The sequence below is a fragment of the Eucalyptus grandis genome, chromosome 1 (genome assembly GCF_016545825.1).
Source record: "Eucalyptus grandis isolate ANBG69807.140 chromosome 1, ASM1654582v1, whole genome shotgun sequence".
Classification (NCBI taxonomy): Eukaryota; Viridiplantae; Streptophyta; class Magnoliopsida; order Myrtales; family Myrtaceae; genus Eucalyptus; species Eucalyptus grandis.
The window spans coordinates 12,800,679-12,817,935 of record NC_052612.1 but is presented as its reverse complement, the minus strand read 5'-3'; the positions used below and the strand labels follow the sequence as shown (position 1 = coordinate 12,817,935).

Here is a 17,257-nt window from a genome sequence, read left to right as displayed (position 1 = left end):
TTGATAGAATCCCGCCATAACTTTATAGCAAAGTGATGATGTAGTAGCGGCATTCCGGCATAACAATAGAGTGGAGTACAAATCCACCCGTAGGTAGCCGTGATGGTTGGGCTTCACTATCTCATTGCCGAGAACGAGTTTGAATCTCCGGATGCTCGCGACTTAAGTGGGGGTCCCAGAGGTAGTTTACTAGGCCAGCCCCCGAGGGTTTACGTCTAAATAGCGGCTTGTGGTGAGGCCCCACCGGTGCTATCGAGCACTGGAGGGTCGTGTGATTCCCGAAGGATGATCTTCGGCGGTCCCTTGATCATAAAAAAAAAAAAAAAAACAAAGTGGAGTACAAAAATCTGGCCATGTGTTAGTCACTCATCGAAGAACTAGTCGAGTTGTGGGGAAAAATGTATCACTAGCCAAGAAATGCACATTTATTGCACCATTTGTGAAAATCAAAATATAAATATCACAAAATCCAAACTAAATGATAAATTTACCCTCAATTAATTTTTTTATTGCAAAAAACCTTAAACCGGTATATCTATGATAAATTATTCAAAATTAATTTTTGGGATAAAAAATCCTAAATAGGTATACTTGTAACAAATATACCCTAAATTAATATAGATTTCCATGTGGACCGATCATGATAGTTGAGTAATAGTCATGTGTCATTAAATTCAATAATTTAATAGTAAATTAGAAAGAAGCTAATGTAGAGTAAATATGTCATGAATATACCGGTTTGGGGTTTTTTATTTCGTCAACCCAAATCTAAATTTATTTATTGGATTACCTAATTAATCCTAAACTTTTCAATTTTTTTTTCAATTTAATTCTAAATCTTTGACTAAAAATTTAATGTAGTCTTTTCAGTCAATTTTTGTAAGATTGCCGATATGGCAGCTTAGTTATCATAGACCGTTTTACATTGCACAATGCAACAATGGCGATTCCAGGCAAAAATTAGTTAGAATGATTATATTGAAATTTTGTACAAAATGTTAGGACTAAATTTGGGCAAGACACTCCCTTTTTCTAGGAGAAGTACATTAGAAGTGCCTTAATTTGTGTACGACGTTCACTTTAGTGCCACAACTTTTTGCCGGCTCATTTAAGTGCCACTTTAAAAAAAAATGATCACTTAAGTGCCAATTCTAATATGAATCACCGAAAATCTGACATAACAATATTTTATTAATTTCTTAATCTATTTGACTTGCCGGTGTGTCTAGTCAGCATATAATCTCCAAATGATGTCATGGAGCAAGTTAAAAAGTGCATTTTAGTGTCAGTCATTATAAAAAATGATCACTATAGTGTCCATCTAAATGAAAAATGATCACTTCAGTGTAAAAAAACCCCTTCAACAATGTCGTGTAACAAGTTAATAAGTGATCACTTTAGTGCTAGTCATTGTAAAAAAAGATCACTTTAGTGCAAATTTTTTTTTCTTTTTTTTTAAATGATCATTTCAATGTCAATTTTAATGAAAAAGTGATTACTTCAATGCCAAAAAAAAAAAAAATGCTATCTTAGATAAAATTTTTAATTACAAAAGTCATGTAATTTCTTTAACCGAAATTTTTTGCCGGAGGCACTTAAGTGATAATTTTTTTCCCTGATTTTGGCACTTATGTAAGTCAGCGAAAAGTTATAGCACTAAATTGAGCGTGGCACACAAGTTAGGACACTTCTATGTATTTCTCCCCCCTTTTTCTAGTTAACTTACCACAAAACCCTCCTCTCTCTCTTAATTTATTGTTCCTTTATTTTTTCTATCAAGTTAACCCACAAAATTGCCTTTATTTCTATCATTTATATTATTAGTTTCACAATAGAAATGTCAGATGCATCCTATTATCACTTTGCCTAGAGATGGTTCTTAAATTTAATTTATGATCTCATATTTTTAATCACAAAAGTTATATAGAAGGTTAGCAATTTCTGGGTATAACGGCTTACGAAGATATAATTTATTGCCTTTTTTGATCAAATAGTATAAGGGGAACTTTATTTTAAAAATTGAGAACTAAAATTCAATCTAATTATCTAATGGATCTAGACATTGTGGGTGTTTTTCCGGAATAAGTTTGTAGGTTTTTAAATATAAACATCATTGTTTTGTGAATATTTTAAATATGGGGTAGAAAATTCATTTACACCTTCAAACTCATATTTGATTTTTTTGGACGAAAGTTTTAAACATATTTTAAAGTTTTGATCTACTCAATATGAGATTGAATTTACAATTGATATTAGTTACTTTCTTTATAGTGGAAGTAGAAAAGCAAGAAGTTTTTTTTTTTCCTTCCTTTATGTGCTTATCTTTTGCTAATATTTAGACTTGATCTAAATATAAATATGTTTAACATTTGATCATGCTATTGACAATTTAACCTTTTTTTTTTTATAGTTTGGTAAATTTTTCTCCATTTTTTTTTATCGAGATTGGCTAGATAGTTTAATTAAATTTTTAATTTTTGACTTTGAAACATAGTTCTGCTCATACTATTTGAAAAAAAAAGATACTAATTATGTGTTCATACGCTGTCATAAATATAAATATCTTATAATTGAAAAAATAAGACCATAAATTAAAGGAAAAAAGCCACGAAAACCCCGAGCTTTGCCCAAAGTGACACATTTACCCCAAACTTTTTTTTTTTGACGTGAAAAACCTTGAACTTTGCCAACCGTGACACATTTACCCCAAAATTTTTTTTGTACAAAAAACCCTGAACTTTTGTTATGTGACACATTTACCCCAAAATTATAGGGCATTTTGGTCTTTTCATTTTTAATTTTTTTTTCTTCTCTCTTCCCTTCGCTGGGCTGGTCAGCGGAGGGAAGCCGTGTCGGGTGAGGGCCGCCCTCGCCCGATGTGGGCGAGGGTGTCCCTGTCGTCCTCGCTTGTCGCCGGCGAGGGCCGCCCTCGCTGCGGGTGAGGATGTCCCTACCTCGCCGGATCTAGCGAGGGCCGTCCTCGCCCGACGCCGGTGAGGGCCGCCCTCGCCAGATCCGGCGAGGGAGGCCCTCGCCCGACGCTGACTTCTCTCCGCCGGCTCCGCCATGGCCGGCGAAGGGAAGAAGAAGAAAAAAAAGAAAAAGGAAAAAATAGAATAAAAAGATAAAAATGCCCTTGATGGGGTAAATGTGTCACGGTTTGAAAAGTTTGGGATTTTTCACGTCACAAAAAAAGTTTGGGGTAAATGTGTCACTTTGGGTAAACTTCAGGGTTTTTCGTGGCTTTTTTTCCTAAATTAAAATTGACAATGTTCCCTAGGCAAAGTGATAAAAAGATGCATAAGGTGTAAGGGAGCATTTATATTATCAAACTGATGGGATAGACAATAGAAATAAATATGATTTGTGGACTAGCCTGATTAAAAAAAAAAAAAAATTGAATAGATAGAGAGGAGGGTATTTTGGTTAGTTAACTTGATAAAAGGAGTGCTTTAGCTAAAAATAGGGGTGTAAATAGCCCTACCATTGATTTTCCGTTTATGTCAACAAATTTTGATACATTTTACAAGTTATTAACTGATAGAGTGATCTCCGGCGGTTCCTCGGTCATAAAAAAAAAGAGACTTAATTCTTTAACGAAACTAATGTAGCGCCCTCGAAACAGCCTTCTCAACACCACATCGTTGCCACATGCCCTACCATTTCTATTTTTATAGAACAGTAGGTAGAACCTCCATTGGAGTCCATCAATTAAAAAGTGTGGAGCGTTTCTTATGATTTTTAATTTTTTCTTTTTCATAATTTTACAGTGCACATACTTTATATTTTATTATAAAAAGGCTTGAAATTTTCTAAAATGTATTTATATGAAATATATAGATTCATAAATTGTTTAGTCTTCAATTATATTTGGGAAAATTCAAATAAGGACTTGAAGTGGATCAACTTTCTCAAATAAGGATCCGAAATGAACTTTGTATAAGATAAAAATCTAAAATGGATCTATTGTCTCAAATAAGGACCCGAAGTGGTTAAATCAATTCCAAATAAAGACTTGAGCTTGTTAGTCAGCCAAATATTCGCCAGTTATCAAGCATGCAACATTTCCAATGACTAGAGTTTGGGCAATTTTGTCAAAAAAAAAATCTAGGGAAAATTAACAAATCTTAAAATAGAAACAAAAAAAACCCTAGGTTTTATACAGTCTCCCCATTCCTTGTACCCATCCTTCGCAAAGTCGAAATTCTCTGCTGGTTGAGGCATGAATTCAAAAACAAGAAGAAAACCAGATGCTTATTTCTTTGTTTGTGGAGACCCAAATTCTCCGCCCGCCTTGAGCAAGGCGAGGAGCGATGAGAATCGAGTCACGACGATGACTGGGTAGCGATTTGGTTGAGGAGCAGCGGAGGAGAAGAAAGAAGAAAACGTAAACATCTAAATGAATAATCTAAACTTAATTAATATAGAATTTTCCTTTTTTTTTCCAATAACAAATTTATGACAAAATTGCCCCTATTTTAATCACCGGAAAATGCCTGCGAGCTAAGGTCTTCAATAGAGATTAACTTGATCACTTTAGATCCTTATTTAACACAAAATTTACTTCGGGTCCTTATTTGAAACAATGGGTCTACTTCAGATCTTTATTTGGCACAAAGTTCACTTTGGGTCATTATTTGAGAAAATAGATTCACTTTAGGTCTTTATTTGGAATTTTCCCATTATATTTCGCTAATATTCTTATTTCGATAGAAAAGTTAAGAAAAAAAAGAAGAAGAAGCTCCTTTTAGAATTTTTAAGCCAAAATGAACATAATTTGTATTGGATAAGTTCATTAACCAAATAGATTTGATAGTTTTAATTCATTAATCACCTCAAGTTATATGTTGAAGAAAATCCGAAACAACTTTCGACCTTAAAAATTGGCCAAAAGAATTCTCTAATATATCCTTAGTTGCTGTAAATGATAAACATTATAACTTTAATCGATCAATAGAATGATTGGTCAAACATAATAATTTTATTATCTCATAAGACTTTAGCAAGTTTTAAAATCTAAATCGAATTATGTTCATCTCACAACAATTTCAACCGTTTTTTTTTTTTTAAATTTTATACATATGTTTAATGTTTGTGTCTGTCTTTTATTAGTAGTGATACAGCAAGAGATTATAATTTGTGACCGTGAAATCGACATGCAACAGATTTTCTACAATATTACTCTGTTTTCCCGCAACTGTCGGATACGGTACAAAACGACCTCCAGAATAGCATCACTCTTGCCCATGCACCGACTCACCAACCTCTTCTCCGTTGGCTCTCTTCCGACGCTTCATTCTCCGAAAAGTGAGAGCGACGGAGCGATGGGAAGCGAGGGCGGCGGCGATGGTCGTGGCGGCGCGGAGGCGGCGGAGTTCGAGAGGCTAGTGTTGGAGGCGATGGAGCAGTGCCGAGCGAGGGGGGAGGCTCCGGCCGTGTGGTCGGCGGAGGTCGCCAAATGCGTCGTCTCGCGGGGGCTGGAGCTGCCGAGCGCCGAGCTGGGGCAAGTCCTCGTCTCTCACCTCTCCTCCAACTTTGGCGAACCGTCCCTCTGGAAGTTCCTGGACTACGCCATGGCCTCCCGCCTCATCTCCTCCCTCCACGTCCTCTGTCTTCTCACTCCCAGGTACGCCTGCTCTCTCTCTCTCTCTCTCGCTGAGGCGGTGTTTTCTATGTGCCTGCGATCGGTTTTTCTGGTTTCGTGACGCTGAGCGCTGAGTTGGAACAAACTGCGAGAATGGCGATCCAGGAGTGCAGGAGAATTTGTTCCAATGCCTGAGATCAGGAGTGGAAAATGGTGAACGTTGTGGTGCTTTTCTTTTGAATTATAATGGCGTGGAACTAAGAATCTGACACGGTGAATGAAGAAATGACGCATGCAAGGGGAAGCAATACTCTGTTTGTGATGGATCAATGTCATGACAAATGAATCGGCAATAGATTTGGTGATTTCTAGGAAGATGTCATGTTAATACAGTTCAATGAAGATTGGAAAGAATGAATGCCGAGACTTCTTTTTTGCGTGTACTTGTAAATGACTGATTCCCAAATTTCGGCTCCGGCTTTGCGATTTAATTTTTTCGACAGGTTTGATGGCTAGTTCAGGGGAGGTTTAAGAAGTAAGTGCAGTTGTCTGATTATCTCGGCTTTTAGGCCTTTTGCTCTATGGCTTTGCTCAGACACTAATTCGATGGATTGTTAAGTTGGATTTGTGACCTATGTATGAGAGAGTTGCTCCATCTTGCATTTTCCACAAAAGTTTCTTGTCCCCAACCTCACATTTTGCAACAGGGTCCTCTCGTGTCGGCAGGGTCAACCAGAAGCATACAGACTCTATCTCGATCTCTTAGCTAGATATACATTTTGCCCTGAAGATTTTCCCTCAAAGGCTTCTAGGGACAAGTAAGTTTTAGTTTCTTGATTTCAATTTTACTTAGTGGAATACTAGATTTATTACCTTCATTCATGATGTGGCACTTGCTGAATCCGTGACAGAAGTAGTTCTAACTGTTATTATTATTAGGCAAAAAGTTCATGGGAAGTCCTCGTCTCACATGCTCAATGTGATCGAGTTCTAAGTTGTTTAGTTTACGCAACTACTTCATGAAATTGAAAAAGTGCGTTGTTGTCATGCTGGAAAATGTCTCTATTGGTGGAAAAAAACTGTTTATATGGCAATTTCAAGATCTTTACGCTGAATATATCAGAAAATTTGATGGCCTTTTTGTCAAAAAATGTTTATGTCTTGATTGCAGCAATTGAAAGTTTTAGCACTCGGTTATGCACTTTTATAAGATTTAGAGCTTTTGGTATACTTGTCCCTTTTTTGAAGTGTTCACTTGTGTTTAGATGAAGGGTGGTAGGGTTTCTCAATGTTCTCTTTGCAGCACTCCAAGTTGGAGACATCGAAATGGCTTTGGCACACTTTGTTGATGATTAAGATGGAAGCATGCCCTTGAAGTGTTTACTTTGTCATGCTGAATATACGCACCCTATGGTGCGTTTGGGAGTGGCTTTGCCAAGCCCTTTGGGCTAAAAAATGGTGTCCGGAAATTTCTTTTGTAAAAAAATTTGGGGAAAAGTGAGCCTTTGGAAGGCTGAAAGCCCAAGGCTGCCATGGGGTTGCCTTGGGCATTTAGCCTTCTCGGAATGCTGCGGGGAGAATAAGTCAAAAAAATTTCTTCCACAAATATCCTCACTAACATTTCGTTTTTCCGGTTTTGTCCTCATGACTATTCACCTTCTTCTTCGTTGAGGTTGGCCGGCGAAGTTGTGTGGAGTTGCAAGGGGCTGGCAACGAGCTGGACAAAGGTTTGCATGAGGCCGGTGTTGTCATAGCGATTGTCGACGGCCAGTCATGTGTCCTCAGTGGACTTAGATTTGGGTTGCAGCGAGGCCGTGCAACCTCCGGCGACCCAAATATGGGTCGTAGCGAGGTCGCGCGACCTCATTTGGGTTGCTTGCAGCTCGGCGGCGGTGAAGAATTGAGACTTGGAGAGGTCGAGGGAATGGAGGACGTTCCTGTGAGTGACGGCAACAACGGCAAGAGAGGCATCGGTGACGCAGAGGCAGAGGGAGAGGTCGAGGGTGGTGGCGTTGGGGTAGTGGGCAAGGGTGGTGGGGAGGTGCTCGGCATGGAGGAGGCCAAGGGATTTGCGGTGGCAGGTCAACAGCCTAGAAGGAACATCAGATGAGGGAGAAGGACTTGTGGTCGCCGCCTACCCTTCGATGGCCAATTATTATTTTTTTATTACAAAAGTTATTTGTAAATGTAAATTTTTCCCAACACTATTTTGCCTAAAGATACTTCACAATGGACTTTTACATTACAATTTACCAAACACAATTTGCATTCTAAAAAACTCCTTTTAACTTAAAATCCTTTACATTTTCCCAAAGCTTTCCCAAATGTCCAACCAAATGCACCCTAAACATGCTTTGAGTTTCTTCATTGCATGGATATGTAACTGAGGGGACTTTTTGGATTGTACATGATAATGATTCAATGTTCATGAGATGCTTGAAGACATTACTTCAAGCAGTACTCTCAGTATTTATGTATAGCTTCACATGTAGGCCTTTTGTTCAATATCTAGATTTCCTAGGAGCGTTATGCAAGTTTCCTTCACAGAACAGCCGATTCTTTTCCTCAGCATAGTCTCCCTAGTTTTTCTGCTTCTACTATTAAAGACTGGAAGGAGAATGTGGAACTAGATAATGATTGGATGCATAAGAAAAGACATAGCTTTCTACATTGAAGCAAAGGTTGACCTGGATTGGTTCCATTCATTTTCCTCAACCTTGGAGTACGAGTTGTTTTATATAACCATATTGCTTTCCAGCCATTGCTGAATACATTAATTGGGAGGGTTCCACGAAAATCAAAATCATTGTCTTCCAGCTTGTTTTGCCGCTTGTCATCAGCTCACTTGTTTTTGACTTGTTAAAGTAGTGCCAATAATAGTGGTTTTTGTTGCATGGGAAATGCTAACAGAATACCTATAAAAGTGTGCAGGATTGTAAGAGCTATTGATGCCAATCTTCAGCTCTCCCGAATTTATGGGATCAATGTTGGGGAGCTTGGACAGACATTAGTGATTTTCTTCTTCAGCACTATAGTTAGTTTGATAGATAGCACTATGGACGATTGGGGATTACAAATTGCATCTGTGGGCGGACTGAGTGGCTCATTTGGAAGCATGGAACACCACCAAAGGAATGTAGATATAAGAGGCAGCAGAGATTACAGGAGAAGTGGACACCGTGAATACATAAGGAACACGAATTCACTTATTGCAATGGAGGTGTTAGAGAACCTAACACGAAGCAGGAAGGCTTTAGCTTTACTTCGCCTTGTTCACAAGGATATGTAAGCTCTGGCATTCTTTTCGTAATCTGTCTCTAACTTTTCCTCCATTCATGTTCTCTAAACAATTTTAGGGAGATCTATGTCTTTTATTTTCTGTAACAGCTTCATACCCTTTAAAATTTGTTGGTGTCTTTAGACTTTTTAGTGTACACTTTAATTCTCAGTATGCGCATTATTCACAATGTGTGCCTTTTAGTCCATACCACTTTTCAGCCTGTTTCATGAGACATAACTGTTAATCTGTGACTGGTGATGGTGTCTTCTAGTAGCTGCTATTTCTGTGTATATGTTCTCCACAATGACTAGTAGAACATAGTATATTTATGTTGATAAATTTACTACTATGAACAGGTCCTATTTTTCTAGATTTTTCCTAAATTTTAGATAACCAAAGTGGAACACAGAAGGCTTTTTGCGGGAATGTGGTTTAAGACAATGTTTCTGATGGAATACTGGATTAATGACGATGTGCTTAGTTCCATTGTTCTCGTCTAATCGCATAGCCACATAGTGCGTATCTACTTCCATTTTATGGATGGCACATTGGTTTCTCTACTCTTTGATGCATCGGATGAGGACACCTTATTTTTTACTATATAATGTCCATGGGTCATTGATTTGTGATGGTTATGGATGACCAAGTGAGTATCCTGGTGGTGTTGTAGATGTGGCTGTGCTTAATGATCTCATATGATCTTACACCTGTTATAAACATAAGCTACTAATCTTATTATTCCGTGGGATTTGGTTGTCTGTCTGGTTGACAATTTTTTTTCCCCCCCCTTCTCTGATAGGCCTGATAAATTCAATGGGCTCCTTCAGAGGCTGCAGTTTCTTGAAACCTGCAAGTTACCATCACCAAATTTAATATCTGTGAAGGAGGTTCTGGCAAGATTGTCTTCCAATATCCACAAAGTTTTGGCTTTTGAATCTGATTTGAAGAGGAGTTTCATTGGGATGTTTCTTGACATGAAATCGAACAAGAGTGTACCCTGCTCTGACTCTCCATCTGCGCTGTCTGCATGTTGGGTGCCTTTTGATCTTTACATGGAGACTGCAATGGATGCAAGACTACTTCCTGAAACCTCAGCGACTGCTATACTTACAGGTGACCCTTAAAGACTCTTTCTTAAACTTGTACTTTTAGTGGTTCATTATTTTTTTTCTTCAACTAAAGGGACAAGAAGCATCCTTTAAAACTGGAAGGATTTTCATGGATTCAACTCTTTATATCAAATTGCAGAATTAACAGTTACTCTCCAAGCCTTAAATCGGGCAAGTTGGCAGGAAACATTCTTAGCGCTCTGGCTTTCTGCCCTCCGGCTTGTGCAAAGAGTTAAGTTGATCTCATTAATTCTGTCCCTTCTAACGTGCAGTACAGCTGATAGTTCAAAATTTCATTCATAATTATAGGAGCGTGATCCTCCTGAAGGTCCTATTCCGCATCTGGAGACCCGTCTTTGCATCCTTTTGTGTATTGTCCCCTTGGCAATCCCTGGTGTTCTGATGGATGATATCGATTTGAGTTACACCTCCTCTTGTGATCTGTCTGCTTCTATTCTTTCGGATCCAGGGCATGGACACATGATAGATGAGAAAGTCCATGAACTAAGGAGAAATGGGTTTATATCTTCCCTTCAGTTGCTGGGACAATTTTCTGGTCTCTTGTACCCGCCAGAACTTGTCCAAGATTCAGCCAATAGTGCAGCTGCAAAAGCAGCAGTTTTTACTTCCAAACAAATGAATGGGAGTGACAGCATAAGTGTAGGGGATCATGATGTTTTGGTGAAATGTGGTAATGCTGCACATTCATGGTCTAATAGCTATTTTGAGAATATCAACCAGTGATTTTGGTGCTCACTTCTGGTTCTTTTCAGGTGGTAATATGTGGCACTTAATAGTGGAAGCTTGCATTGCAAGAAGACTAATAGACACATCTGCATATTTCTGGCCGGGTTATGTGCACACTTCTGTATTGTCAATCCCTGATTCATCAATGAAAGAAATGTCTCCTTGGTCAGCTTTTATGGAAGGTGGTGTACTAACTGCTTCTCTAATAAGTTCACTAGTTGCAACTCCAGCTACCAGGTATAAGAAAACATGTTGCAATTTACTTCATATAAGGAAGAAAATAAATAGAGGAACTGATGTCATGTGAAACAAAATAAAAAAGGAGATCATGTCAGGTACTATGGTTAATTCTCTTTTGCTTTGTTTGTTCAAGTTTTTCAGAGATAGAGAAATTATATTATGTTGCGTTGAACGGGTCAAATGAGGAGAAATCAGCAGCTGCAAGGATTATATGTGGTGCATCTCTCAGTCGTGGATGGAACATTCAGGTCTCTCCTCACCAAATTATGTCGAGATTTCTGTTTTTCTTCAGTGGTGGCTTCCATAAATTGTTGTTTTACTTGTTTGGCTTATATCCTTCTGACCGAACTAAGCATCTGCTTTGAAGCAAGGAGAAGTTTGTGGAATTGCCAACCCTGACAATATATATTTTTTTCATTTTTCCTTTTTTTATTCCGTCCTTTAATCATTTCCCCTGAGCTTTATGGAGTGCGAACATCTGCTGTCAGTAAAAGCGATAGAAGAAATTTAGCTCCATTTTGAACCTCATTCTGTGTATTTTTTAAGTTACAGATTCTGCAGTTGGAACCTTATCAGTGTACTATTTTATGAACCTAGGAAGAAATCCAGTTGATTGTACTGGACGCAACTCTCCATGAAAAGCTGATTTCTCAGCATATGAAAGTTTCTTATTCTATTTGGCAGGAACACGTGGTGAAATTTGTGGTCAAGCTTCTTTCTCATCTTGTGCGTCATAATGGACCGCAGTCTTATTTCATGGATTCTATGCCCATGCTAAGTGCTATTCTATTTGGAGTTTCCTCAATTGATACTGTTCATATACTTTCTTTGCATGGGGCGGTAAGTTATAGTTCTGATTCTCTGATTCATGTGTTATTTTTGCATCGTACTGTGATATATATATTAATTATAATAGTCCTATGTGCATATTATGAATGACAGAGCAATTGGCACCGTAATTCAAACAATTCTCTAGGTTGTGATTTGTCAATATTTTGCAACGTTGATGCCATCTACATCGGAATGAATGTCAGACAATGTATAGTTTCTGTTTTTGATTTTGAATGGCATCTTCTATACCGAAGAAAATCTTCATCTTGTTTATTTCATCATCGATGTTGAATATCCGGTCAAGTAAGTTCATTTTTACTATATTTACTAGTTTTCCCATATTCAGTCAAATCAAGACCCCCCCCCAAAAAAAAAAAAGAAAAAGAAAAAAAGAAACATATTCAGTCAAAGATAATATTTGACCTAGATTCAAACAGCTCTAAACTTTCCCGTTGTAAATAACCCTTTACTCAGCAATCATTTTTTTTTTTCAAGATTGAATTCTGATCCTAGAGTTCATTATTACTTTTCTTTTTCACTAAGGTTATGCCTGTGTTTCGGGTTTTTGAAGAATTAGAGTCATTGGTTTATGTATATTGTGTGGGTCCAGTTTCTGGATATTTTGGGTGGTAGTAACAGGTTTGCATTTGTTCCATGATCAGTCGTCCATTAATCTGTTGCCATCGCTGCTAATTATCCATTCGCCCGTACACTGGATTTTTTTGACTTATCAAAGCCACCTGTTGCGACTTGAAATCTAGATGCTTTAGTTGATTGCATTAATTCAGGTTCCTGAAGTTGCTGCGGCTTTGATGCCTTTTTGTGAGGTATATGGTTCACTAAATCCCTTGTCAAGCAGTGAATCTCGAACCAGCGAGGAGCCCTCAGTCTACATGGTTTTCTCTGCCGCCTTTCTCCTCCTTCTCCGTCTATGGAAATTCTATAAGCCACCGCTTGAAGGAGGAGGAACTATTGAAGCTGCACTAACTTTGGAGCATCTTATGCTTTTACACAACAGTCACATATCGTTAGCATCACAAGATTTTGCTCCTCAGAATGAAGTGAACTCCAGTATGAATCAGACTTTTTATGCATCAGATGAACCCGTATATATTGATAACTACCCGAGATTACGAGCTTGGTATAATCAAAACAGAAGTTGTGTAGCTTCACCACTTTCCAATCTCTGTAGTGGTAGTCCTGTCCATCAGGTTGCGAACAAAATTCTTAGTATGATTTACTGGAAAATGACTGGAAGTACCTCCTCATCTGGTAATTCTTCAATGACACTGACAAGCAGCAGCTTGGGTGGGTCCCCAACATCTGCTGGAGAGGAACCTTATCAGAGACCTGTGCTTTGTGCATGGGAAGTGTTGGAAGCAATACCTTTTGTCCTGGAAGCAATTTTAACTGCCTGTGCCCATGGGAAGCTTTCTTCCCGGGACCTGACCACAGGTTAGCTTTAAAGTCGTGAACTTTGCGTAGAAAATACGGGAATAGAATAAATCAGTTCTGAAGGAATGATTGCTTGCTTGCAGGTCTCAGGGACCTTATTGACTTTCTACCTGCATCACTAGCCATTATTATTAGCTATTTCTCTGCAGAAGTCACCCGTGGTATTTGGGGGCCAGTTCCAATGAATGGTATCGACTGGCCTAGTCCAACACAGACTATTCGATCAGTTGAATCCGAGATAAAGGAAATCCTTGCAGCTGCAGGCGTCCAAACACCAAGCTATTACCCCGGTAGAAAACCGTGTTTTACCATTTGTCAACATCGTACAAGATGCTTTGATGTTCATGCTTGTCATATGCATTCATCCAGTTATTAAGTGGAGAGGAGGGACTACTTTGGTTCTGGAAACTTTTTTGTTCATGATTAATAGTTACATACTTGATTACACCATTAATTAGTTAGATAAAATTATATTTTTACTCGCTGATTATTGCGACTTGAGAGGGGTGTTTCGACTTCGTGTTGGCAGCTATGTGCTCCCCATGGAGTTCTCAGGTAAATAGCAATCCATGTTTGTGATTTGTGGATACACTACTCCTCAACATCCTTTTTATTTCAAACTTTTCTCTTGTTTTTTGGGGGTTCTTTCGGTGGTTTTGGCGGTCCTCATTAATTCACATGAAAACAAGTATGAATGCATGTTATGCGAGTGTACTCAAACCTCCAACTATCTCTTAAGAGAGTATTTTGCATCTTGTGGTTGCTTGGTACACGCCTTTTATAACTCTTTGACTGCTTGCTTTTGTAGGTGTCGCGACAACGCTTCCACTTCCGATGGCAGCTCTGGTTAGTTTGACCATCACTTTCAAACTTGACAAGAGCCTCGAGTACCTCCTTGCTGTTGCTGGACCGTCTATGGAGAACTGCGCATCATATTGCCCTTGGCCTAGCATCCCCATATTTGGTTCCCTGTGGGCGCAAAAGGTTCGACGGTGGCATAACTTCATTGTTGTGATGTGTTCTCAGTCTGTTTTCCGACAAAACAAAGAAGCCCTTGCCCAGCTCGTTAGGAGTTGCTTCACATCTTTTCTTGGACCACTCGATGATTTAAGCAGTCCATTGACTAATCAACCTTGCATAAATAGGCTGCTGGGCAGCAAGATTTCAGCCCATGGTGTTCCTCCCCTCATGGCTCCGGGATTTCTTTATCTACGCTCTTGTAGGTTCGTCCAAGACAAGCAACACCTAAGTGAAACCATCTTGAGGCTAGTGGTTGAATATGGTTCCAAATTAGCCACCCGATGGGCCGAGACAAGTTCTTCCCATTTGAAATCTGGTCAGGCATCCTTGTCCATTGCGGCTGCTCGGATAAAGGAAGTGGGTTTGTTAGGTGCCAGCCTCTTGGCCTCGGCGGGCGGGTTGCATCTTGCCCAAGACCTGTTCCGGGGGATCATTCCGACCTGGCTCCTCACGATTCGGGAAGAGAAACATGGTGAGGAAACTTTTGCATCCCGCATGTTTGAGGGATATGCAATGGCATATTTCGCGTACCTGATGGGCACATTCTTATTCGGTAGTAGGGTGAAAGCAGCCCCATGCGCGCATGCCCGGAGATCTCGCATCTTTGGGGTGCACATGGACTTTATGGCACGGGTGTTGGTCGGGAACGTGACCCTCGGGTGCGACCCGGTCAGCTGGAAGGCTTATATCTCTTGCTTGGTGGGTCTCGTCGTGAGCTTCTCACCGGCGTGGGTTCGAGAAGTGAAGCACGAGACGCTAGTGAGGTTGGCCCGTGGGCTGTGGGGATGGCACGAATGCGAGCTGGCCCTTGCTCTTCTTGAAAGAGGGGATTTGCTACGGTGGGGCCTCTGGCCGAGTTTTTCAGTGTAATGGACTGAGGCGCTCCCTAATTTTATTGAATGGTTGATTTGAGAATTGTGAATGTGCCTTGCATTGGTTTTGCATCCATTTTCATTGCGGCTAGGCTCATGTTCTCTCACAGATTAACTAAGTGATTACAGCTCAAGTCAAAAAACACTCTGCTTGTTTCGTTAAAAGTGAGTGATTCCAAAAACATTTTTCTTATAGTACTTGCTAATTGCAATTCATAATTAATTAATGAAAATTTTTTCATTATCAACAAAGTGGATCACAAAAAGTTCGGCCACGTGCTACTCACGTCAATAGTTTGTTGAAAAATTAGTTGAATTTTAGAAAAAAATTGCACAATGTTGGTCCCCAATTTTTGGGAATGAGGACTGACTCTATTAAGCTTGAGACCGAGGATTGGATCAAGTCAGTCTAGTTCCAAGGCCAAAGTCAGGACCAACTGATTATTTTTTATTTCATTTTGTGTATTCATTGAAAAGACAAACATACTATTTCAAATTACATATCAATCAACAACTCGATATTAGACAACCAAACTATCAACACCAATACAAATCAAACATAAATATAAGATAAGAAAACAATAGGAATTCCATAGTTGCTAAAAGCAATAAACAATAAAAAGAACACATGAGGCAAGCAAGGAGAGGCCAAAGGCAAGCAACGAAGCGAGTGAACAAAAGCAAGCAGCAAGGTGAGTGAAGAGAGGTGAGCAGTGAAGTGAGCGAATAAAGGCAAGAGGCAATCGAGTGAAGAGGGTTTCTACTTTTTTTTGGTCAAATTATAGCAGTTTTTTTTTCTACTTTCTAATTTACATGGCAAATTGAATTGCATAAGAAAGAAGAGAACATATTAGGAGATGCTAGGGTTTAAAATAGATAAAAGCATATGATATATAATATATTAGATAATTAATATATCTAATATGTTTTATATACAAGATCAATCCTAAACTCCCAGGACCGATAACCAACTCACGTGACGCGGGATCCAAACGTTTTAGGACTAAGGATTGATTCAACCTCTCTAGGAGTTGGACTAAGACTAGCTGAGTTGGGCCGGACTAAGACTGGCCAAGTTGGGCTAGTCCAAGGTTGACTCTAGACCGGTACTCACCCCTTAAAGTTTACATTCGAATAGACAAGCCTACGAAGATGGCATGGCTCTGACGAAGTTCTTCTTCTAAGACATCGTGATCGGCTTCTTCGTCATGAGGCATCACCAGACATCGCTAGCCCTGAGCTTGTTCTTCTGGGTACTTTCGCATAACCACAAGCAAAGGGGAAGATCTGGGCCGAGCTCGAAAGGATCCGGGAACGCAACAAGAACATCAAGGAGACTTACATTAGCTTCAGGAGCTGAGGGACATTTACTAATTACGACATGTCATATCGACAAGATGAGGGACATTTACTATTTACAAGCGGTGATCTCGGAGTCCATGCTCCTCTACCCACCTATTTATACGGGCATGAAGGTGTGCCGGGTTAATGACATACTACTGTGGTTAATGACATACTGCTGTGTTGAAAGTTAAGTCCCTCTAATTTGTGCAAAATCAAAAGCCCAATAACTTCACCCAATATTACACAGGAGATCAACAAAAGCCCAAAACTTGAGAGATAAAAATTATGAGTCAATTATGATATATTAATTGTTAAACACCATACGAATCCTACCAATCTCCCCCAAAGTATCAATAGTAACGATATATCTCAACTACATCAATCGCTAACTTGGGATAGCAATTTTCACCTCAAACAAATGTCTATGGTCTTTATCTAGAAGCTCAATACCTTCACTTAAGAAGATCGCAAAGGAGAGCCAAAGTCCGAGCCAATTAACATATCTAGTTAGAGATACCTTTATTTAAAAACTTAAATCAATAAATTATAAGCTAATTAAGATATATTAACAACTTAATATCATATTAACTCTTTGATATGTGATTTTTCTAACATAATTTATACATATATCCTAACATGCTCGATAGCACACCGGTCAAGAAAGGCTAATTTGTCTCGTAGGACACGAACGCGACGGGAGAGGATAGAGAACCCGTGGCGCGAGGATTGCCGCGAGTGTTTGCCCACGATGTGGATCAGTGACAATGGGTCATGC

General features: G+C 39.2%; 1 protein-coding gene across 1 annotated transcript; it reads left to right on the top strand.

The window, feature by feature from the left end:
- Positions 1-11,731: 11,731 nt before the first annotated feature.
- On the top strand, positions 11,732-15,136 carry LOC104454232 (mediator of RNA polymerase II transcription subunit 33A). The gene is made up of 4 exons (XM_018876217.2): positions 11,732-11,800; positions 12,580-13,246; positions 13,330-13,536; positions 14,055-15,136. Exons 1-4 carry the CDS (start codon positions 11,732-11,734, stop codon positions 15,134-15,136), a joined length of 2,025 nt encoding a protein of 674 aa, XP_018731762.2.
- Positions 15,137-17,257: the final 2,121 nt, after the last annotated feature.